Below are 26,817 nucleotides of genomic sequence, written 5' to 3' on the forward strand. Positions count from 1 at the left end.
TGAAGAGGAATGTTATCCAAACACGTATACATACACTCACAATCTCACTCGCGTTACAAACATGCACACAGAGTCATCTGAAGTGACTGACAATGTAATCACAGGCTAGAGTTTGCCAGTAGGCCTAAAATACTTTGGCCCAGTGATGAATAGACTCAGTCATATTCAGCTTCTTTACGGGTGTTATAGGGTAAATTTAATGAACTGCAGAAACAACGCGGACACCATCCCCACCCCTCCTCTTTCCTTGCAAACTCCGCCTGTTAGTGTTACGCGCAATCAGTCGATCGGCACAATCTAGCGAACTCTGATTCAGTTACGTATGTGCACAGCCGAATTTATCTGGTCAGAAGCACATAGAAAGAAAGAAACAGATGGTACACTCAAAATCAGTGTGTGGTAAAACGAAACTTGGAAAGCGACTTTCCAATGACTCCGACATAAGGCGTGTGTGTGTGTGTGCGACGCCGCTTCTCACGAGTTACAGGGTAAAAAAGATGGCGGACGCCTTGGCCAACCGGAACGCGTTTTCCGATCGCGCGAAGAAGGAATGTCCCTTCTGCCTGTTTAGTATTCTGTGGTGTGGACCAATACACGACTTATTCGTGATTAGTCTCAAATATCATCCTTAGATTGCCAGGGGTTGAGTGTTTTTTTTCCAAAAAGGAAAGATGTTATGTAATACTTTTTCGACAGAAACTATATTCAATGTACTTTTTACAAGATACGCGCTTAACTAAAAAGACGGGGAGACGAAAAAGGGCTGAGTGGGGTTATGAATGTGTTTTTTGTGGTTTGTTCGGTTTCTTTTCAACCAATAACTCAAGGTCACGATGAATAACTATCATGCTCAATGATAACTTTCAGTTCCAAATTAAAAAAAACAACAACACGATCACAGATACAAATGGTAATTATATATGTGTTGGTCGTAAACAATCTTGATGTACAAAGTCTATTGGTAAATGTTATGGCCCTAGCAGAGATGGCCGTATATTTTTTCAAGAAAATTCAGAAAAAAAGATTGAAGAGCAAGAAGTTTCTGATGTAATAATGGGAGGGGGGTGGACTTGGGTTATGAATCCCAACTATTATAATTACTAGCATATAAATGATAAGAGAGCAAATGAAACAATTTGAAAGATGAAAGATGATTTACAGTTAGTAGATGTATTTAGAAAATTCTATACTGAGCATTTCTGATACACTTGAAGATCAGCCCCCTTACAACAAAGCCGTTGTCACAGCTCATGACAGTTGTTGAGCAACTGGTTATCGAGGTGCTTGTTTCAACCCGTGAATGTGTTTCGTGTTTGGTCGTTGAGGTGCTTGTCATTGGCGTGGAAAGTTTCGCGTGGTTCGTGCTCTGGATCACGTTATGGCTGGTGAGTTTTGGAGTAGAGTGGTTGATTTGACCCCTCATGTTCCTTCCATCGGATGTTGCTCACGTCGAACTACAGTGTTTGTTGCTTGACATATGACATGTGCCATGTGAAATCTTCACTTCTGAACTGAAAACGACGTAAATACCTATATTTGTGGTTGAGGGAAGAAAACGACGGTATCTGCCAAGAGCGTGAACGTTTTTTCTTTCCATTTTCTGTGCTTTGTAGCTCAGATCTGGAAATTATCTCTGTCAAAACACTTAAATATACACTGCACATCTTTGAGAGTATCAGGATCATCTGTCTGCTGAAGACTTCTATGCCAATCACCTAACACACGTGTTAGAAAGCAAACCTGTGTGAATCCCCTAGCTGGTATGGTTTTCAGTACTTCTCTAATAGACTGAACTGAAACACGCAATAGATCTGAAAACTTTTCAGGTCTAAAACTAAATTAAGATAAAACGCTAGGGCATTTGAACAATTTTAAAAGGCAATATCTCTCAGAAAAGAATACGAAATGGGAACCCCGAAAATTTTGAGATTCTAGGTTATTTGGTTCTCAGAAGACTTATCAAAAATAATAAGTACCGAATGTACGAATTTTGGAAAGATGTATATTGGGCGAACATGAACTTCACAAAACAAAAAGGATAAAAAGAGGCGCACAAGATACTTGCGGAACCTCTCTTTTACAACACAAATTGAAAATTGGTAAAAACACAATTCACTTCAAATACTGGAACACACAAAAATATATTTTCTGGTTAGAGGTGCTGTTGACGAGAGTGGGTCAGACATGATTCACAAATACTATCTTTATCATAAATCATTTAGTGTGTGTGGCATTGATGTGTTCGAAAATGAAGGTTATATCACACATGATATTCATCACGGTGATAATTTAAATAAATAAATAAATAACTAAAGCACTACAGATAATAACCCGCATTAAGAAAGGCTCGAAAATATATTCAGAACTACTCCTTGAACCAGTTGGGTTTGTTTGTTTTTTTAATTTTTTATACAGCATAAATTCATTTGTTAATTGGGAGCAAAAACTACATCATTAATTGGGAACCTACAATTTAAAAAAAAAGCATAAGAAATTAAGAGAGACAAAACTGAAATGGTTTCAAATTACAAAATGTCATAGCATTTAAGTCACAAACGAAAATCTGAAAAAATGGGCAATACAGTCTGTGACATATGTAATTTCTGTAAAAATGAGACAGATCAAGTACAACATCATCTATGGTTTTGCAGGTTCCCTCAGTTGATTTGGAAGGAACGAGAGAAAAAGCTTTCAAGGTAAGGTTTGAAAACTGCTCAAATTTTAGTTAAACACACAATTAGTACTCTTGGCAAATGATGATATTACAAAAACATGAAATATTCAACAATTTCTTTTTCTTTATTTGTGTGTGAAATACTTAGTCCATAAATGTAGAATAACGAAAATCAAACCATGCGTAAAGCATTATCTGAATGATTTAAGAAATAATTATAAAGTAGAAAAATATGCATCCAATGGAAATGCTAAGCACGGTCTTTACTTGAAAATGGTGTCCTTGTAGAAAACGTCTTAAAAACAATAACCCATAACAAAATACAGTGAATGATCAAAATGCACAACAATAATGCAGGCTCAATACTACTGTTCTACTTAAAGTGCAGATATATGTGTAGGTGTATGTATGTATGTATACATATAACTTAATGTATATTCATGAGTATTTATGCGCATGCATGCATGTGTATAAATTAATAATGTTTACCATGACTATGTGATAAGTGCATCATGTCTTTGTATATTGCTAACCAGAGGTTATATGTTGATACATATGATATGGAATAACATAATATATTATATTATATTATTATATTATATTAAGACTTGAACCGAATATTTCCCGAGGGATGTTGGGAATAACATCAGAATGATTCAACTTTCTCACGAAGGAAGCGTGAAAACTTGACCAAATAGTTTTGATGTTTGTTGCGGTGCAACATTTTCTGTCACATTTATTTAGAATGATCTTCATTTCATGCTTGCTCATTTGTTCATCTGTTTGTGCCAGCATTCTTTCGCTTTCAAGATTGCATTGAAAATAAATTATCAGTTTCATAGAAAACACTCAAAACATGAAAATATTGTTTTAAAAACTGAGAGAATAAGTACAAATTACCCAGCCGAGTAAACACACAAAAAGAAACGCGCGCGCGCGCACACACACACACACACACACACACACACACACACACACACACACGCTCACTCACTGACATGCACACACATTCATACTTTTTTTTTTTTTAAACAGTACTGTGCCACCACCTTCACCATCAATTGTTGATGTCTTTGCTAACGCCACTGTCATTATGATGATCGTCGTTGTCGTTGCCCCGCATTCCTTGTTTCTTTTTCTCTCTCTGTTTCTTAGATTTGCATTGGAAAAGACAAGAACCCAACTGCGATGACAAACGATTTTTTTTGATTTTTTTTTTTAGGGACTTCCTACGATTTCACACACACGCCCCCCACGATTTCTCGGAATTCCGAGAAAACGTGGGAGGGGAACGACCACGATTTCTTGCAGTCCCACGGTTTCTCTCAAAGTGAGAGAGATCCTGGGATAGAGAGAAATTGTGGGCTTACACCCCTCCAATACTTGATAATAAAACCAACCAACAATACCTTGATATCAATTAGAACGTTTACATCTTATTGGTAACATAGAAACAAGTTATTGGCTGCCATTGGACACTGACCAAAGACAGGCAGGTGTTGCGGATAGCAGTTTCCACCCCGTGCCTCGTGATCCTCTTTGTATTGGAGGTCCACCTTTCCCTTCAGGCCCAGCCTGTACACGTTGCTACCCCCGGCTTGCCAGGCCACCCTGACGGAGGAGCGTGCTGAGTTGTCTCCAGGAGTCATCAGGTCCGTCACCACGCCATCTTTGCCAGGGCCTCCTGCACGTAGCATTCATACTTAATAGTTGATGAACTACACAACACTCCCAGAGATGGGTAATATGTATTTTCAAAATGACGTCATCGTCATAAATAGGGCTCCCAAACCCAAAAATTCGACCGGCACTCAGTCCAGTAACAAATTATGAGATAACATTGCATATGTGGACTGACTGAACGAGGAAAGTGTGTATTAAGACAGCAGATGAAGGGATAAAGGGCGTGGGAGGGGCTGGGAGAGCTATCGGGAAACAAACAGGGAAAGGGTGGGGATGCGGGGGTGAATCCTGAACTGTGCGGGTGATTCGAACCGGAGACTCATGAACCTTTGACTTCCAGTTAAGGCGGCCACTGCAAGCTGAAGTGAAAATCACTAAGTCCACATCGTTGACTCGGCGTCATACATAATGATTATTAAAAAAACAAAACAAAAAAAAACAAAAACAAACTCAAAACTGTTTGTCATTTAGAGACTGCATAAGCGTTGTTGCTGTGTTTCTTTTATTATCCTTTATTGGTCTTCGACATAGTTTAACAGCTCTTAGTTGTTTGTATATTCAACTGCTTTTCTAAGATGTTAGATGTCAGTATAATTCTAATTATTTCACCACCTTTAATACTGAAAACTTGTACATGTCTCTTAATGTTTGTTTCGTGAACAGCTTACACAATCACATGTGAATTTATCTACTTTCAAAATAATCTCATAAAAACGAAGTTGTAATTTTGATGCTCATTAGACATATCAGGGCACCATTCTTCACACCCATATAGCAATACTGGTGCAATCATTTTATCAAATTGTTCTATTTTTATATCTAATGATAGCATAATTTTCTTACAATTTCTGAAAAGAAGAAACCTAGTTTTTGACGCTTTGTTGTAAAGACGTTTCTATGCGACTGTGAATTTATTATTGTAATTGAAATAAACACCCAAACAGTGAAAAATAGTGAAAAACAAACACAACTTCAATATTCCTTCCATTCTTGGAGAATTTTGGAATATTTATTTCAGTTATCCCTATAAAAAAAAACTTTTGTTTTAGCTACATTAATTTTCAAATCACAGTTTTCAAAATAACCAAACGTCGCATCTTATGCATTTTGTAGTTGCTCTGGTTTTTCTGCACACACTGTAGTATCATCTGCATAAAACAACCAAAACATATAAGCATTATATCCTGTTCGTATTCTCCCCAACCAAGATCTCCAGCTTCACGTTTGAGACCAGGTACACCAATCATTCTCTCAGCTATACACAATTGTAAACCATTCAAGTAAACCGCAAACAGCATTGGAGACAGATTTTCACCCTGAAGAGACATGTTTGTAACATTGAAAATATTCAGAGCATTGGTTCCCTATTTTTACATATGATTTTGCTTCATCATACGTATCTTTTATGTTGTTGTTATTGCACCATTTACTCCAGATTTCAGAAGTTTTTGCTACAAGAATGCTCAGTTTACATACTGGAAAGCTTTTTTCATAATAAACAGGCAATGTAGTTTCTTTTTCTTTGACAGAAAATAGTCAACGATACAATGAAGGGTAAAAATATGGTGTGTAGTTGAATGTCCGGCGCAATATCCGGACTGTTCGTAACCAATCGTTGAATTTGCATTGAAAATTTGTCAAGAAAACTCGTAGAACGCTTTCCAAAACAGCTGGGTTGGATATGCTTAGGAACATCTTTGGGCTGCATGAGCGATCTTAGCAGCGATAAGTTTGCATGTATTGATTCAGACTGTGCCAAATTTACCCCCGGGCGGGTCATTTCAAGCCGGCCTGAAATGACCTCCATCTCCATTACGGGGAGTGGGAGTTAAAATCGAACTGTGGGGGTCACTTCTGACCAGCTGCAGTCCACCCCCGACGGGAGTCGTTCCATGCTAGTTTACATAGACCACGAGGTTAATCTTGGCTAGCCAGATTTTACCCCGTGGGTATAAACCAACAGGGGTACGAACATGCTGTTACACCGGCCCTGTGTGTTGTAATGATCCTCACCATCTTGGTCCTGCCACTCCCAGTGTAGGCCGCGGACCACAGTGGCGTCAGGATAGATACCCATCACCTGGATCGTAATGCACTTGCTTCTCTTCTCCATCTTCACACTGCAGGTTTTGTGACACACATGTGATGACGCACAGACAAAAAGCAGGCAGGCGCACACACACACACACACACACACACACACACACACACACAAACTATGATGTATATTTAAACGAACAAGCAATCACACACACACACACACACACACACACACACACACACACACACAAACAACAACAACAAAACAACGATCCATTGCTTGAAATTTTTGTGCATTGTATTGGCGATCAACTCTATACTGAACATGAAATTAATCAACAATAAACCAGGAGATCAAATGATTAACAAATAGTAAAGAGTGGTAACTTTCTCCACACATAAGGTACATAACTTCAAGCCAATGCTGCTTAAGCTACCAATTCAGCTAGCAGACAGGTAAATAAAAGGTACATTGGGACAAACCCAGAGGAGGGGATGGGCAGGGTTCAACTCCGCCATGTAGGCAATCATACTCCGTTTCCGGGGGGAGGGGGGGTTGCATGCTGGATATGTTTTGTTTTCATCACCCGCCGAACGCTGAAAAAGACTACCGGATCTTTGACCAGCGTATTTGATCATCTGTGTTATAGAGCATCGTGTTAGTGTTCCCATTACACTTAAGACCTCACTCACGGGGCGGTGACTGGGGTTTCGTAGCGCATGAACTGATGGCCTCTGTCGTGGCAGTCGTTGAAGTAGCACGGCGAACACAGGTCGTAGTCCTCGCACTCCCCGCACTTCCAGCGCATGCCCACTATGTTCGTCTCGTGACATCCGTCACACGTCACGCCCTTGTGACGAATCCCTGGAGAGAATGAAGACCATGTTGAAGGTGACGCGCGCTTTGCACACACAGTGAATTTGAACAAGAAAAAGAAAAATGACAGAAGACGAAGAGCTGAAAACGAAATGAGACGAAGGAGAAATGAATCAATTAATGGAAGAAAGAAAAAGATTTTTTTTTTTTAAATAGAAAAAAAAGATATTGTGTGTTTGTGTGCAAGAGCTTAGTATGGTCAGCCATATGCTCCCTTAGGTCTATGTTACCCAAATTTTCTTTCTGCCAGGTCTAAGTTCCCCTAGGTCTGTATTAGCCCAGGTCTGGGTTTCCCTATATATGTTCTCCCAAATTTACTGGCCATTACTGACCACTGGTCACGGCTGAGCAATGTGGCCAATAACCACCGCTGATCACTGACTACCACTAACCACTGGCCATGGCTGATATGGGGAAATACAGAATTTAATTTACCATGCAAATACTGATACACAAATACCATCAACCCCCAAAGCAAAACAAACTCTGAAGTCATGAACGTCCAAAGAAATAAACAACGATGGCCGCTGATTTGTTGCCAGGTCGCTGAAATGTTGCCAATTCGCTAATATTTCGTCAACCAGCAACATTTTGGCGGTTCTCTGACCCACTGATTGACGACAATTCAGCGCAGGTCTGTCAAACGTTGATTTGTCGCCGGTCCGCTGATTTGTCGCCTGCGACAAATTAGCGTTTTACTGAGCTCTGCCAAATTGTCGTCGTCGACAATTCAGCTGTTAACACATGCACACATCAGGGAAGATCAAGTTTAAAGAGGGTGCGTCTTCGGGTTCTGTTTAAAAGTTAAGAAACACTGAGTTTTTCTGAGGGATAGAGGGAGGAAGTTCCAGACAGAGAGAGACAATGACTTTGTTTGTTTGTTTGTTTGTTTTTTTTAGCTTTTGTTTTGTTTTGTTTTTTACCAAAGTTCTTTAACTCTCTCCATACGAACGGCGAAAGAAACGTTAACAGCGTTTCACCCCAGTTACCACCATCAAAATATTGCAAGCGGAAGGCTCTTATACTGAAGAGGTGAATGTTGACAAAGAATACCACAATTCTGACGACGGAAGCTAAAGGTTGGGTCATTCAGACACCCACTGGACATCCGAGGGGTCTGTGTACAGGAGAAGAGAGAACTGGCCGTACTGAGTGAGTTAAGGGAGAACCGAGGAACTGCAAGCGGCGAGGAGTCAAAAGAGCTGTGTCCTAGAATAATGGTATCGATGGAAAAGATCTGAAAGATATGGTGGTATATTGTTGTGAGATGGAAAGCAAAGACAAACAATTTCATATTGAATTCTAGCCTTCACGGGAAGCAGGTGAAGTGTTCTGAGCAGTAATGTTGCACTCTCATGCCTAGGCTTACGAAGCGCAAACCAGGCTGCATGATTCTGAATGTGCTGAATTTCATTGAGGGAGACAACCTAGGAGAGAGTTACAGTAGACCTGTCTACATAGAATGAAAGAAACAGCGAGTTTGTTGGCAGCAACAGTGTAAAGCACAGTTGCACTGTTCAATGTAAAAACCAACATTCAAACCATGCATTTTTCAGACACTAAAATGAAACAGTAACGGCAAGCCAGTCCCTGACATAAAGTCTGCGAATGATGTAAATGACAAGCAGTCTGGTGCAAAACGTTCCAAAAAGAACACGGGAGATCATGAGGAATAGAAGGGCTATGGTATGAGAGGTAGTTTACTCATTTCAGATGAGAGGTCACAGACATCAAATGTAACCTGTGGCTTGGGAGTTTTAAACTACTTAGTCTCTCTTTGTAGGACATACTACCCATCCCTATGATTTGCTTGGTAAATCTTCTCTGTACATACATTTTCTATCAGGTGAATATGTTTTCTCAGGTAGTGGTACATTTTCCATTCTTAAATTTAATTTACCACATCCTTTTCCCCAAGCAGTCAATGCCCTGTCTCTCGAACAAATCCAGAGTGATTGAATAGAATAATGCAGTCTACAACCATTTACCTGAAGATCTAGTCATCAGCTCCATCCACATGTAATATGCGGCTTCTGTTCAAACATGTGTGTGTGTGTGTGTGTGTGTGTGTGTGTGTGTGTACGCGTGCATGTGTGAGTGTTTTGTATTGATATGCACATGTATATATCCTAAATTCTACTGTATTTGTGTTTGTGTCTGATTTTCGATCTATGTTTGTACTTTTTTATATACTACCCCCACCCCTCCTCCCCATTCACCACCCCCCTACCCAATATTCCTTGTGACCCTAGTTCTCTGGTAATAAAGATTTATTCTATTCTATTCGATTCGATTCTATTCTACTCTCTGCCCTTTTGACTAGTTTATACTTTCTTTGTGCAGACTTTGCTTTTCTTTATTATTCATTCCACAATAAGCCATTGTGTCATTAGGAGATATTGTTACAAAACACCCCAACACATCTGGCATATCATTAATAAAGTAAATGAATAATGTCGGCCCCGAAACACTTCCCTGAGGAACGCCACAGGTTACATTTGATGTATGTGACCTCTCATCTGAAATGAGTAAACTACCTCTCATACCACAGCCCTTCATTTTGTGTATTAGTAGTTTATGTGGAACCTTATCAAAAGCCTTTTCGTGGTCTAGGTATGCAGTGTCTATAGGTATATTGTTGTTTATCTTTTCATCCAGTCTTGAATAGTATTTAATAATTTTCCGGATGGAAATTCATACTGGTAATTAGACGAAAGATTATTCTCAATTAAATGTTTATTCAGTCTATCTCTGATAATACTTTCACATGTTTTTGTTTGTTTGTTGTTGTTTTTTGTTTTTTTGTTTTTGTTTTTTACATTCCACAGATGTAAGACTAACTGGTTTGTAGTTATTTGGTTCATTCTTATAACCTTTCTTGAAAACACGTTTAACATCTGCTAGTTTCCAGCTGTCTGTTACCTTCCCTTCCTTCAAACTTATATTGAATAAGAATTTCAAGGTGAAAGAAAGAGTATCCTTTGTTCCCTTAGAGTTGTACTCCATCTGGACCTGGTGATTTAGATGTTTAAACCTGCCAGTTTATCGAGGACCTGTTTTTTTCTGAATTTTCTGAATCAGAGAAAGTCATTGTCTGTTCTTTTGGGGGAAGTATGGGAGACTCAATGTATTCTTTAGTAAAGAAACTTGTGAAGAAAAATTAAGACCTCGGCTTTTTCTTGTCACTGTCTGTTAAGGTTCCATCCGATTTAATACCCTGTCTTGGTTGTGCTTTGGAGCAACATATACATAGAAACTTTTAGGATCATTCTTAATGATTTTAGCCAGCTTCATTTCATGTTGTTTTACTGATTTATGCATGACCCACTTCACTTGATTTCTGGAACGTGCGTATTCCTTAGTCCTGAATTTCTTGTGAGTTTTAAAGGTTTTACGCTTTAATCGGATTTTGCCTCGTGAAGTCTCTGGAACTAACTTCCTTTAGAATGAAACATTCATCTTCGGGGAAAAAAAAACTGATGTTGCAGTCATCCACTGCGGAATCAATGACCTCAGCTCCATCGAACCTGGGAACTTATGCAAATACTTTGTTTCCACAGAAAAACCCACATACAAAGTTACTCCTTAGCAAGATTACCCCAGTGAAAGAAGAAAGAACAGAAATTTGAAGACAGCTTTTCAATGTCATCATCTCTTCCCCAACACCAGTCCTACCCCGTCCATACCCACCGTACAACAGATACAACATGTTGAGAGACTGGTCGATGACACTTGCGTCAACCGGTACCGCCAAAACCAGAGCTGACTGTTACAATCACCAGCACCACAGACACAGCACTGCTGAGTACTCTTTCTTCACTTCGCAGTTATTATCATTAACTTTTTTCCTTCTATAAGTTGATGTTGATCATTATTTTCCTCTATTGTTTTCCTAGTTTTCCTAGTTCCTAGCTAGTTCCTAGTCTCTCTTTTCATATCTTTTAATCTGTTAAACTGTTATACTTATAGAGTTGGTCACATACTAATATCTGTTGTATACTGTAGTGATGACAGATCACAAGGAGTAGCAGACTATGAAGTCAGTTATGCAAGCAACCCCAAGGCTATCTTGAATGATTGACCATGCTTTTGTTATTATTAGCATGCTTTAAACATGCGGATACTTATATAGCGTCTATCCTCAGTCGGAGACCAAACTCTAAGCGCTTTACAAACACGGGGTCATTTGCACAACAAGCTGCCCACCTGGGCAGAGCTGACTGACGGCTGCCACTGGGCGCTCATCATTCGTTTCCTGTGTCATTCAGTCAGATTTCAGGCACGCACACATACATGCTCAGACAGGCATGTGACATTTTACGTGTATGACCGTTTTGTTTATTTATCCCGCCATGTAGGTAGCCATACTCCGAACCCACCGAACACTGATATGGATTACAGGATCTTTAACGTGCGTATTTGATCGTCTGCATGCATATACACACGAAGGGGGTTCAGACACTAGCAGGTCTGTACATATGCTGACCTGGGAGATCGGAAAAATCTCCACCCATTGCCCACCAGGCGCTGTAACCGAGATTCGAACCCGGAACCCCAAGATTGAAAGTCCAACGCTTTAACCATTCGGCTATTGCGCCCGTCAATTATACTGTTATAGGGATGCTTAATTCATTGTTAAAATTCTTGTTATAATTCACTGTTAATCAAGTCCTTCGTCGCTCTTCCTTTTCCACTATTGTCACTTCAGTCATTCCACCACCTCTTTCCATGTACCCCCTCACCCATCTTGCATGCGCATATACACACATTTTTTCCCCGTCTTAACAGTTAAAAGACAAACAAACAAAAAATGATGCATAACCCTTTTCAGACAGCCAACAAAAACACTCGAACACTCATTTATATTCATTCATACACACACACAATCATCACAAACTACGCACAAAATTAATCCTACATAATTATATCATACATCACAATACCAAACACGCAACATCGCGATTTCGGCGCTATGGCACTTAGGGGATAGACTGACTGTGATGGCTTTAGAAGGTTGTGAAAAGCTAAATGCTGCTTTGACTGTTTCAGCGCAATACGCGCTAACACTTTTGAAAAGAAAGCAAAGTTGGAAACAGGATGGTAGTGTTTCATACAGTTTGGATCCTTGTTGACCTTTTCTTAACAGGGGCTTGACAAGTTCATGCTTAAACACTGAGGTACAGCTTGTTCACAATAGCAGTGACTGTGGGAGTTGTTTCATTCAAACAATCCAAAAGGCACGGACAGGGGTAGTATCAAAATAAAAGGATTTCTCTACTTGTACTGCAGTACCTTTAGCATATTCTATATTCTGTACGCGAGTGTTTTCTGACAAACTTATTACTGCCGTGAAGCGCCTTGAACTGACTGAAATGGAGTATAAATGGAGCATAATCATCACCATCATCATCTCATCATTGTAAAGTGTGATCTGGTCTTGCTTTTGTTCATAACTATGTAAAGGCTTACGTGCATGCCGAAGAAAAAATGCGCGTCTGTGCGTGCTTGTGTGTGTGCTTGCGTGCGTGTGTGAGTGTGTTTGTGTATGTGTGTGCGTGTGAAGAATGTACAGTAACAATGTGCAAAGATAATAATGGTGTATAAAATCAAAAGCTTTAGTTTCAGTTTCAGTAGCTCAAGGAGGCGTCACTGCGTTCGGACAAATCCATACACTCTACACCACATCTGCCAAGCAGATGCCTGACCAGCAGCGTAACCCAACGCGCATAGTCAGGCCTTGAGAAAAAAAAAATAATAAGGGGTGAATAAATAATAGATAAATACTTTAAAAAAAAGAAAAAAACTTTAACAAACAGCAATAGAAGATGAATAACATATTCAGTTTCGGTTCTCTGCAGAAATGAAATTACAAAAGAAAAGTTTAGATTGTGTGTGTTTAGATATTGCGTAGTATGTAATGATTTTGGGTGTGTGTGGGCATAAATCAGCAGGCCATTTTGAGTATTTGGTTGGGTGTCGTTTTAGGTTTTGCATGTAAGGTTTTCGTTTTAGTGTTTGAAGTTAATGCACGTTTTACACATCGGGTTTCATATTGTTCAGTGCAAATGAATTGACTATTAATAGTAGTAGTAGAAGTTGTCGAAGTCTTAAAAAAATAAAAATTAAAAAAAGTCCTTACCAACCGGCGCGTTGTCCAGGACACGTATCTCTTGTGATCCTGATTTTACCGTCATGCGCTGTCCACCGTCCCAGATGACGTCAGCATTCCCGTCGTCTTTTGCAGCAATTATGGTGCCCACGTGACCTTCTCCCCCGTCAGCCTCGCCTTGTTTCCAGCCTGGGCCCCGGATCACACGGATTCCAGGAGCCGACATTTCTTTGTGCTGGTGGTGATCGGTCGCCTTTTGAAGAAATCGAAGGCTATCTTGATCTGTATATCCTAGCAACAAATGAAAATGAACGTTTGCTGGATGATAAGTCCATGTGTTGTAATGTGCTTATTTAGAATTTTGATATGTGTCTCTGAACTTGGGCATAACTTGCTTAAAACGTTTGGAGAAACACGCACACAAACACACTTACTCTCGCACGCGCACTTTCTCTCTCTCTCTCTCCATAATTCATGGTATAGTCACATTTGTACTAGTAATAGATTATATGTATATATATATGTATATGTATATATATATATATATGTGTGTGTGTGTGTGTGTGTGTGTGTGTGTGTGTGTGTGTGTGTGTAACATTCTGTAATATACCTGATTTGAAACCGTATCTATTGTTAGATATAGACAGGCATTTGAAACGCGTAACGAGATTTAGACCAGGTAAATCAGAATTGACAGTGCATCACTTTAGATACAGAAGTTTTTGTGCAAACGATTTAGTCTGTCCTTCATGTCATGAAGCCCAAGAAAAATAGGTGCACTCTGTTGTTTGCTGCCAAATACGTCAAATGTTTATAAAACCTCAATACTACAAGCATCCCTCTCTGTTCAAGCTGAATTTGTTAATGTCGTCAAGCAATATCAATGACGTACATAATTTTTTCGGTACTCTTATATTATGATTTCAAATTAAGAGAAATTGTTACTTCGTAAAACAGTTATAATGTACTTTTTGTTGTCTGTGTATTTACACGGATACAATGTACGTTTGTTGTCTATATTAATGCTTGTTTGTTTATGTATGTTCGTTTAGTTGTATTATGTTTACATATACTCGGGCCTGTGGCCTGATTGTGAATAAACCATTCCAATTCCAATTCTCTCTGTGTGCGTCTCTCTGTCTCTGCCTCTGTCTCTGTCTCTCTCTTTCTCTCTGGTGCACTTCCGGCCGTCAAAGTGTAAACAAGTGCTGTCAGAAGACCCGACGCTCTTTGACAATTCCTTGTGAGTCCGAGGACTGGTCGACAGTCAATATGCCAGAGGTGGTATTCAGTTTCCGAGCTGTTTGTGGAGGGTTCGTGTGTGTGTCATGAATTTCATTTTTCGTCATGCAGTGGAAAGAAAATCGGACATTAAAGCTGCGAAGATTGCAAGACGGTGTCGTCGTTGGTTTATTCCCGGCCTATTTGTACCTGGGCGTTTTTCTGCATCGGGACGTGGAACTGAACCCTAGCCAGTGGGAAGTCACTGCGACAGCTCTGGTGGTGGTACCTCTGCGTCAACGACTTCTCCATCAAGGTCAGGTGAGCCGACGTTGAAGGACATTACGGATGCAGTCAACAACATGAAGTCTAATTTCAAAGAAATGAAAGTGACTAGCCGCCGTGGCGAAGTGGTTAGCGTCGCGAACTGACGGCTGGGAGGACGCGGGTTCGAATCCCAGCGGAGGTGGGTTTTTCGGCCCGTGGCCGGCTCCTACCCAGAGTTGAGTGTGCTGTGGGCTCAAATGGGGAGACTGGGACCACACAGTCGAGTGTCATCCACTTCAAGGATGCGTCTTTGGGTGTGTTGCTCTAATTACCAGACCAACACTGCAAGTGTCTGTATCTCTCGGGCCTGATTAATGCCAGGATATCATTATGACAGGAAGCGTAGAGTACAGCCTTGTCACGCAGTCCCAAACCAAAATGGACCTCCATAGCAACATCGTCATCATCATCGTCATCCTCCTCCTCCTTCATCGTCATCAATATAAACGAAATAGTCTCAAAGTCTGTGGCCTTTCATGCCCTGCTCTCATGGTGACCTCAGTTTCGATACCCCTCCACTTCCGTGCTTGGGGTGAGTCTTGTCAATGTCGTAAGTGTCGGCAGATTGATGGGGGGCTGTTGTTTGAGGGACGTGGTGGCGGTCTCCACTCTGGGAGGGACGCTCACTCAGTCTGGCTCCGCGACTAAGCCATTATTGTCGTTAGTATGGGGCTTAGTAGGTGGTGTCCTAAGTACGTTAAAACAGAACAGGCACCACTGAACACCACCGAAGTGACTCAGCAGCAGTGCAGGGTCTCCTCTGGTGTGTGGCCTCCTGGCGACCTAACATCGATAGTTCCCTGTGGACTGCCGACGCTGGAACTGCGACGGACGAACCCGGGTGTGGCCGTGAATGGGGGAATCTAAACGAGCGGCGTGGGAGTAATACCACTGAAACGGTGCAGATGATGGGGCAGCAAAAAAAAAAAAAAAAAAAAAAAAAAAAAAAAAAGTGGATATCAAGCAAGAGAAGGACATATATGTACAGGTCTGTGTGAAGAACTGACCTCTTTAAGAGAAGTGTCAGACTTGAGACGGGGAAACAGACATTTAAAAGCGCAAAATGATAAACCGAGAGAACGAGTGGAACGTCTGGAACTTAAAACTGATGTTTTAGATGGGCGTTCCAAAAAGAACAACATGATCTTTTACGGTATACCAAGACATTACAAGGAAACTAGAGAGGACTGTGACGGTTTAGTACAAGACATGTTGACAGACACATTGGAACTGGCAGAGGACACATAGTTTGACAGACTTCACAGACTGAACAGAAACCGCGACTCCTCTGTAATTGAACGATGTACTTTCTACAAAGAAAAGGTACTCAGTGATAGACAAAATCTGACGGGAACTAAATTTTTCATCGGGAAGGACTATTCACCACGAGTGGGGGAGATTAGGAGGAAACAAGTGCATTACTTGAAGGAAGCCAGAAAGGAGAGGAAAAAAGCCTCCATGGTCTTGATCATAGATGGCAGAAGGGTTTGTCTTGGCAGCGATCAAAGGCTCAAACCAATGGCATAACAATATGACCGGCCTCTTTGCAATATTTTTCTGTCATTCAAACAGAAAGATTATTTTGTAAATAATGTAAATAGTTTATTATCGTGAACATGTAAAATTCTGTCACCGCCTTCTTATGTCACCGTCATCTTATGTGAAATACAATATTAGCAAATACATCAACAGTAATGACACTGAAACACATCTATTTATTGCATTTCACATAAGATGGATCACCAAAATGCATCGACCTCAAATTCAGCATCGGAACCAATAGCAAACAACGAAATTAAGGCAATGTGTATAACTCAAACAGAAATATAATCTGACCGTATCATAACAAAACATAACATAACAATAATTATGATACAGTAAGACTTGTACCCAGTCTTTCTCGAGGGATGTTAGGAATATATAAAAATGAATCAACTTTCTACATGAATGAGACAGAAAAATGTGTTTCACAATGCTTTGCCCTGACGTAGGGAGAGTGAAAACTGGACCGAATAGTTTTGATATTTGTTGTGATGCAACCTTTTCTGTCACATTTATTTAGAATGTTCTTCATTTCATGTACGTTCGTTTGTTCAATTCTTTGTGTCAGCATCCTTTCGCATACAAGATTGCACTAAAATAGATTCTCAGTTTCATAGAAGACACTCAGAACATGAAAATATTATTCTAAAAACAGAGTGAAAGAAGAAGAACAAATCAACCACACACACACACACACACACACACACACACACACACACGTGCACACAATCTTTTAAAACCAGTACTGTGTCATTACCGTCACTGTCTCCACTAACATTAACATCATTATCATGATTTTCGTTGGCGTCATACCCCTCTTTATCTTTTCCTTTTCTCTCTCAGAGTTTTCTATAAGATTTGTGTTAGTAAAAGACAAGAAACCAACCCCGATGACAAAGAAAATGTTTTTGATAAAAATAAGGGGGACTTATCCACGCTTTCTCACACATTGTGAGAAACCGTGGGGGCACCCCCAATGGTTTCTCACAATTGAGAGAAAACGTGGGAGGGGAACGACCACACTTCTCGCAGTCCACGATTTCTTTCAAAGTGAGAGAAATCGTGGGATTACAAGAAACGCTATTGTAGGACATGCTATATACATAGAAAAAGTCCATCAATTTGCTCTTTAGTTCCAAGGACTAATATGAAATGCGCTGGAAATAGGTCTTTCAGAGCTCAGGTTCCCGAAGTGTGGAATCCTCTACCTCCATCTCTTAGGAATGCCTCTGGTCTACATTCCTTTAAGTCAGATCTGAAAATTTACCTTTTCCGTAAGCATTTTTGTTCTGGGCAGAACGGTTAAACCAAGTATCTTTGTACTAGTATTTTTGTAGTCCTGTTTTAATGCATTGTGTATTTTATGTAGTTTTGGTCTTACATGTGATGACATTTTTTCTGATTATTTTTTAATGGGCGTGTGTGTGTGTGTGTGTGTGTGTGTGTGTGTGTGCGCGCGCGCGCGCGTGTGTGCGTGCGTGCGTGTGTGCATGCGTTTGTGAGGGTACAGTGCTCTGGTACGCGTGTGTAAGTGAGTAGGCATGCTAGTATGTCCTAACAGAATTCTGTTAGAAAATAAGAAATATCTTAATGCTTATGCAATTTAGTTTTTAGTGCAGTTGATATTTAATGTCAGCGTGTGTGTGTCTGTGTGTGAGTGTGTGTATGTCTGTAAAGGAGGGACATCTCTCTCTCTCTCTCTCTCTATATATATATATATATACATATATGTGTGTGTGTGTGTGTGTGTGTGTGTGTGTGTGTGTGTGTGTGTTCTATGAAATGCATTTTGTTTTAATCTAAGCCTTATTTATTTCATAGCTTTTATAATCTGATTCATCTCTTAAGTGTGTTTTTTCATTCATATGAACACACTGGATGATTTTCTTTGTCAGACAGCGGTTGATGTGTTTTTTAAGGCATGTTTATAGTCACACACACAGATATATATATATATATATATATATATATATATATATATATATATATATATATATATATTTACTTAAATACTGAGCAGAATCATTGAGCGTATGCTTGTGAAATCAGAGATATGCTCTATGTTTATATTTGGCTATGGAAATTGTGTGTGTCAGTCTGCTGGAATGTGGATGTGTTCATCGTGCTATTTAAACACTTTTTCGTGTGGTGGATATGCATCGAAATGTCACTTGCCTATTTCGTCCGGGTACTCCCGAAACAGAACTTTTTGTTGTTGTTGTTTGTATGTCCCAACTACACTATTTAGATTGTATCTAGTAAATATTATAGGCATCTTTATTGGCAACTTTCATAGTTCAAACTAGCATTACAAGTGAGCAAGTCTTCTGTGCAAAGAATGGCGAAAGAATTTTGGATTTTGGATACAGACGACAATAAAATATTTTTAAAAATCAACACTTGACACCCAGACATGCTATTTCTAGACTGACACTGATTGACAGATGCCAACACCTGGCAGCGGCATGAACATGATGAAGGTCACATTGCACAGCTCTGATATTGGATTTTTTGACATGCTATTTTGAATTTGACAATACTCGCATAATCTGAGTCCGAACTTTTAGATATTTTGCAGACTTGTTGATGATACTCTAAGATTACTATGTGAAAATGTTCAATGAATTCGGTTTCTCTATCACTGAGAAAATACGTGTCAAAAAGCGGTTCACTTTTTGCGGGACACCCGAGCTATATAAGTCATTTAATCTTGTGTTGTTGACTGGCAAGGTTCCATCTCACTGGACCGTAGGGGTAATAAGACCGATCCATAAAAACAAAGGTTCATCTGAGGATACAAATGATTGTTGAGGTAAGTTATTTACAAGAATATTGAATGAGTGTATTGAATTGTAATATCGAATCTACGGGTATCATGGGACAGGAACAAGCTAGTTTTAGAAGGGATTTCTCAACATAAGACCACCTGTTTACTTCATATGGTATTATTGATATTTTGTTATTCAAGAAAAATAGATTATATTGTGCTTTTCTAGACTACGAAAATGCATTTAACAAGATTAACAGGGCGTTTTGTGGCAAATACTGTTGAATTGTGTAAGCGGTGATTATGAACATGTATGGTGACGCTAAATTTTGTGTTATGCTTAATGACGAAAAAAGCTCAACTGTTGGGGTGAGACAAGGAGGAAATCTTTCCCCTTTGATGTTCGCATTGTTTTTGAACGACATGAAATCCCATTTGGAATTTGATCTAGATGGATTGACAACCATTGCGGGTGAGGCTGGGGGAATGAAGATGAGTGAACGGGATTGTGATGTGTTCTTGAAACTATTTGTTCTGCACTACGCAGACGATACGGTAATTTTCTCAGAGACGGACACAGGTTTACAGTTTGGTCTTAATGCAGTGAGGCAGTACTGTGAAAAATGGAAATTAGATCTGAATGCACACAAGTGTAAAGTAAAAATTTATGTCGGGGTAAAGTAAAAACATTTCCTTTTTTTTATATTGATGAGGATAAACTTGAGGTTGTGAGTGATTTTCAGCACTTGGGTCTGAAACTGAATCATGATAATAAAATTATGTTGCCCAGCGTGATTTATACGATCGTGCATCTAGAGCAGCGTTTGCACTTCCGAGCAGAACAAACCAACTAAATTTCCTTATTGACCTAGATATTGATCTTTTTGATAAAACAGTTCTCCCTGTACGGTTGTGAACTTTGGAATTTTGATATATCTGATATTGTGACAAAACTGCAACTGGAATTTTACAAATTTAATCAGTTCTGAAACCAAGACAGTCTGCCCCATCTTTTATGGTTGCCTATTTGGTGAAACTGTCTCTGTGTTAACCAGAATGATAGTGTTCTGGTATAACATTGTTACTTGCCAAAGAACATCTAAACTGTCTTCGATTATTTGCAAATGTCTCTTCAATCTGTACAGCAACAACGTACATCAGAACAAATATCTGAATGAAATCGGATTAAACAAGTTTTGGTTGAACCAACACAATTCCATTGCACATCCCACTTGGTTTAAGCGCAGTTTAAAAGATCTGTTTCAGCAAGACTGGTATGAATTTGTTGATAATGATACCATGTTTATTAATTCAAGGATGTTTAAACCCAATTTCGATCAAGATGCTTATTTTACAGTGTTACCAACTAAATGTGTTATTGAGTAAGCAAAGTTTAGAATAACCAACAAAGCACTTCCTGATGATGAACAGCGTTTCAACAATTTACCAAGAAGTGAAAAAAATATGTGACAAATGTTCCACAAATGATATTGTTGATGATTTTCACTGCTTGTTTTTGTATCCTTTTTTTTTTTTTTTTTTTTTTTTTACAGCATCTGGAAAAATGTTTACCTACATTTTATTGAACCCGGCCAAACACCATTAAATTCCACTGACTGTTTTCAGAAGGAAACAAAAGAGTAATGTTAAAACTTTAAGCATTTGTCTCTAGTATTCGCGTCTCTTTCCAGTGAAACTTTGTACATTGATAGGGAATCCTTTTCTTTCTGTTTCTATTTTTTCTGTTGTGATGAAAATAATTGTTCATGTGTATTTGCTTGCTTGCTTGTGTGGGCCTTTTGTTGTTGTTGTTGTTTTTTTGTTTTGTTTTTGTTGTTGTTGTTGTTGTTTGTTTGTTTGTTTGTTTTTTCTTCTCTTTTTGATATCACTCTTTTGTATATACGGTGTGTGTAAAAGACGTCGATGTATAATGTTTCCATGCCCCCAGGGGGTACATGAAGTAAACTTCTTGCATTGCCTTGCCTTCCCTTGCCTTGCCATGAGACCGGCTGACTGGAGAAATATAAAGAACACCAACACACATCACGCACCCGGGGCTAAAAAAGATTACATAAACGAACAAAATAACAATAATAATAATAGTGACATCACCAAAGTGGAGTGATGGCCAAGAGGTAATGCGTCTGCCTTGGAAGCGATAGAATCTGAACGCGCTGGTTCGAATCACAGCTCAGCCACCGATATTTTCTCCCCCTCCACTAGACCTTGAGTGGTGGTCTGGACGCTAGTCATTCGGATGAGACGATAAACCGAGGTCCCGTGTGTAGCATGCACTTAGCACACGTAAAAGAACCCACGGCAACAAAAGGGTTGTTCCTGGCAAAATTCTGTAGAAAAATCCACTTCGATAGGAAAAACAAAGCTGCAAGCAGGAAAAAATACCAAAAAAATGGATGGTGCTGTAGTGTAGCGACGCGCTCTCCCTGGGGAGAGCAGCCCGAATTTCACACAGAGAAATCTGTTGTGATAAAAAAAAGAAATGCAAATGCAAATACAAAGGTCATAAAATCACACCCCCTCCCCTCCACGTGGTACAGAGAAGCGGTGCTGCCCAAGCAACAAAACGACGCCTGGCCCATGTACAAAGTGAATGGTAAATTCCAAGACATCTTAAAATATTAACAAATCACAATACCTTCCCAGGTTTACATCAAACCAACCTCATATACTATAATTTCGTAATGAAAGAAGAAGAAACAAGAACAATAAGAAGAAGAAAAAAAACGGAAAAAAAAACAAAAAAACAGAACACAGCACGTTATCAACATGATTGCATTTCGTCTGTTCTTGCTGACGTATCGTTTCAGTTTTATCCATTTACACCGCCACCAAAGGTTGTTCATAGTGTAACATGGAATATGTTATCCATATATATATATATATATATATATATATATATAAAGTAGGCCTCCTTCGTTCATGGCTGACCATGGATAGAGTATATCCGACCTAATGTCTAATTGGGCTGTCTGCTTGGACCAAGCAGCGTTGCCTGTGGCTGTAGAGACGGATGCGAGAGAGACAGTCTCTGTCGCAGCGATCACATGTGTAAGCTGATGTTGGCCTGTCGGCTGCCGACCCTTTTCTGCGAGCTCGCTTTTCAGCTGAAAGTTTGTCCTCACCAATCCGTAGCTGATTCTTGAGAGTGCTTCTCCATCTGTTGCGGTCATCTGCAAGGTCCTCCCTGTTCTGTAATGTTGTTCTATTAATAGTTCTAAGAATCACATGACTTATCACATGTCCATCAAAGGGACCCGGATGAAAACAGCAGTTGCCCTGTCGCCATCTTTATGTTAGATCTAATAAAGTTACTTAGAACTCCTCAGTATCGAGTCTGTATTATTGCAGTGTATGAACACACACACGCTCGCACACTCCCAGGACTCAGTATATATATATATATATATATATATATATATATATATATATGTGTGTGTGTGTGTGTGTGTGTGTGTGTGTGTGTGTGTGTTTAATGCTTATTTCATGATTAGACTGAAATGACTGACGTGTACATATTGTTAAGTATCCTCCACATCACAAAAGGGATAGGCCAAATGGATTTTTTTTTCCTAGTCTTTGAATCTAGACATCTGACGCAAATGGTATCATCATCAACATCACCATCATCGTATCATCATCGTTGTCGTCATCCTCCACCGCCTCAGTTCTGCATACGAAGTGGATAATGAAATGCATTTGGGTATATAATAATAATAATAATAATAATGAATATTTGGACGCCCTATCTCCGGAGAGCCTGGAGCGTTTACAAAAACAATTACACATATATACATTGATGCAGATACATCCGTTATGGAGAGCTCGCCATGGGGCAGAGAAGCATCGGCCGCCCACAGCTGAGATACAAAGACGTTTGCAAACGTGACATGAAGGCACTCGAGATCAACACTGAGTCCTGGGAGGACCTTGCAGAACACCGCAACAGATGGAGAAGCACTCTCAAGAATCAGCTACAGATTGGTGAGGACAAACTGTCAGCTGCTGCAGCAGGAAAGCGAGCTCGTAGAAAAGGGACGGCAGCCGACAGACCAACATCAGCTTACACATGTGATCGCCGCAACATAGACTGTCTCTCTCGCATCGGTCTCTACAGTCACAGACGACGCTGTTTGGTCCAAGCAGACAGCCCAATTAGACATTAGATCGGATATACTCTATCCATGGTCAGCTATGACCGAAGGAGGCCTACCTACCTGGGATCGAGGGAAGCTTTCTTTAGAAGTGGTTTACCAAAGCATTTTTTTAAGTGGGTACAGTACCAGTGGACAATGAAGTATTCAAAATGTCAGTAAGAACCTTAAGAATTCCGTCAGTGCATTCCAAAAATAAGTATGTTGGGAGTGTGTAGTATATGCAAGGGGCGGTACTCGCAAGGCGGGGGGCGATCCAAAATGGCTGAACTGTAAAATCCTCAGTTGTTCTCTAGACGAATAAATAATTCCGCATTCTGACCTGTGTGTGCCTATACTTCAGAGTGGATCAAGATCACAAGTCTTTGAAGCCATTTTAAAAATAGTCTCACGGACAAAGTTTTCTGATATGTCATTCACACCACGCTGTCAGTTCATTGTTGGTGCCTGCGGCTTGCACAGGAAGTGACATTCATTATGTTTGTGTGTAAGGATTGACGACTGTCAACCGGTATGTCCCTCCCCACTCTGATCTCCCATTTCCATACATACCCACCCCAACTTCAGCCACAGCCCCTCCCCCTCACTGCGCCAGTCAGTCAGAAACCTATGTGTGGCATATCCGTGCGTCAGAAATCTGTATGGTGAGAGAAAGGGAAGGAGGAAGAAGGTGTGTGTCGGTGTGTGTGGTTGGTGTGTATGTTGATGTTTGCCGTCGGGTGTGAGTTGGCGCGCACTGTATGCTTTGATGCGTTAGTGTTGTATTGTGGTTTACGTAGTTGCGGGGAAAGAGAAATAATTGACCATTCACACACTCTCTCACACACACACACACACACACACACACACACACACATGCATGCGCGCGCGCGCGCGCGCGCACACACACACACACACACACACACACACACTAAAATATGCAGTCGGAATGTTTGCAGATGACACATACTTTCATACAAGCAATGTAGATGCTTGAAGACTAACTGATGAACTTCAACTTTTGGAGCCAGTTAAATCACACGTCTTTGAATGCACAGAAAACGTAGTGCATTTGTCGATCTCTCTCTCTCTCTCTCTCTCTCTCTCTCTCTGTCTCTCTCTCTCTCTCTCTCTCTCTCTCTCTCTCTATATATATATATATATATATATATATATATATATACATACAATCATACATACATTGGCGATTACAGTAGAAGAGACACCACATCAAACTCATGGTGTCTTCGTTTACAAGAATCTAATTTGAACTGACCTCATGACGTTCTTCGGAAGATGATTTTCAGTTTCAAGAAAATACTTTAGTTCAAACAGAAAAACAGTCAATCAATCATTCCTTGTCCTTTTGCAAAAGCTTTTCTTTCTGTGCACATGGTCTGTCAATCATTGATTAAGCGTCAACTTTATGACACAACTTTAGCAACACAAACTTAAAACTTAATCACAGTATGTAAAATGAATAAATAAATATATATATATACATAAGCTTAAAAATGGCATTGTTGAAGTCGAGCTCTCTTACCCCTGTAGACAATAAATAATGCATATATCTGCATTCCATTTTGGACTGTTTTTCAACAAGACAGTTTGCATGCATACTGGATTTTTTTCTTCCTGAAAATAGATTACGGACACCTGACCACAACCAATGATCACATCACAATCTACTGTATGCGCCTGGACCTAGAAATACCTTAAACATCAGCTTCCTATAGAGCCTACTCTGGTGGAAATGTGTGTAATAATCTTCCACTCACTTTATATTGACAAGTATTAAGAATTAAAAAAATTTTTTTTAACTATGTAAAAAAAATCGGAAGAATCATAAGATCAGATCTGATCAGATACGATAAGATGAATAAGATAAGAAAACTTTATAGCACATGTCACTGACACTGAAATATAAGATAAGCTAACATTCATTTCCTGCTATACACACATATATATATTCTTTCTTTAATTTAACTTCTTTTAACTCTGAGTGATATCAGACACACACACACACACACACACACACACACACACACATATATATATATATATATAACTTGCACATAGACACTAATATCTCCATAGTGTCTATGACTTGCGTAAGTAGACGGAGTCGGTGTTCGCTGGTCACTTTTCCACCTGGCCAGTCACTGGCAAGAGCCTGCTCTCTCTCTCTCTCTCTCTCTCTCTCTCGTGCTGTGTTGCACACAGTGTGTTTTGTGTGTGTTCCCGCAAAGCCTGGTGTCATCGCCATATCGCCGCACTGTTTTCCTCTTCTTATCTTTGTTTTCTCTATTCTCATCTTCTTATAACTATTGTAGATAAAACAATAGAAAAACCCTTTTGTGACTGGCTGTCTCATGTTCCTGGCCTGCGCAGGGATTCTCTTCTATCCTCTGATTCAGTAAATCTTTCAGTTAATTCTTTCGTACCGTCCCCATATAATACACCACTCAGCTACAAAAGTGGCGTCGGCGACAGGATACTGATCCGACAGGATTTTGATCCTTCAAAATATCCTTACGACAGGATAAAGATTCATCACAAAATACATCCAAAATTATTTTCCTTTAATGTTTCAATTATTTTATCCAAATTAAATCCATCCCTAAACCACAGCCCTTTACTACCAAGTGTACTTTGTTACAACTTGGCCCTTGCCAGCAGGATGTTATAATTCTTTATATCTCTTAAATAAATTGAAGCCCCCACCACATACGCTATCACACTTACATCACATAAAACATGTATACAGCGCAATCCAGTCACTAAATAACATTAATTAGGATAATTGTTCATTGTTCATATGTGCGTTTGTGCATGTACACAATGTGTGTGAGTGTGTGTGTGTGTGAGAGAGAGAGAGAGAGAGAGAGAGATAGCATACGTCGATGTGGGTGTGTTGATATCCTTGTCAGACTGTTTATCAAAAACGCTACGATTCAACAAGATTCATGTTGTTTGTTTGTATTCTGTCCACCGCATTTTGACTCAATAATGCCACCATAATGTTCTCACAAAAACATGTTACTTTTTTCTACCAACGCATACTTTCACTGACCTTAGCACAGACGGAGTTTATTCACTGAGTCTGAAGTTTGTGAAATTACCTATCCCGCACCCAGCTACGATCAGACTGCGGCAAACCACAAAACAGGTAGGACGGCAGTTTCAGTACGTGTCAATCTGCAATGCTACCCGGAAGATATTTCTTTTACTGAAGCCTGTCGCACACGACCAAGGTTAAAGGTTTCCGAGCAGCAGTGCACCTCTTGCGTGCTGAATATTGACATTTAGATATATGCGTTGTTTGGGAACTTATTTTTTGAAATGTAGATATGATATTATAGACGTAGCTGCGACTAACGTTTGCTGTGCTGAATCTGTTCAGTTCTTGTTTCTGTAAAATTGTAT

The 26,817-nt window shown here is 39.7% G+C and overlaps 1 protein-coding gene across 1 annotated transcript in view; it reads right to left on the minus strand.

The window, feature by feature from the left end:
* The window catches only part of LOC143287537 (E3 ubiquitin-protein ligase MIB1-like), a 78,485-nt gene extending 51,892 nt beyond the window's left edge, over positions 1-26,593 (minus strand). Inside the window, exons 1-5 of the mRNA XM_076595589.1 lie at positions 26,465-26,593; positions 13,414-13,674; positions 7,091-7,262; positions 6,371-6,477; positions 4,158-4,358 (exon numbers count right to left, since the gene is read on the minus strand). Coding sequence (XP_076451704.1) covers positions 4,158-4,358; positions 6,371-6,477; positions 7,091-7,262; positions 13,414-13,609 — 676 coding nt within the window. The 5' untranslated portion in view covers positions 13,610-13,674; positions 26,465-26,593. The remainder of the gene's footprint in view (positions 1-4,157; positions 4,359-6,370; positions 6,478-7,090; positions 7,263-13,413; positions 13,675-26,464) is intronic.
* Between the last annotated feature and the right edge of the window lie 224 nt (positions 26,594-26,817).

Source organism: Babylonia areolata, chromosome 11, assembly GCF_041734735.1.
Source record: "Babylonia areolata isolate BAREFJ2019XMU chromosome 11, ASM4173473v1, whole genome shotgun sequence".
Classification (NCBI taxonomy): Eukaryota; Metazoa; Mollusca; class Gastropoda; order Neogastropoda; family Buccinidae; genus Babylonia; species Babylonia areolata.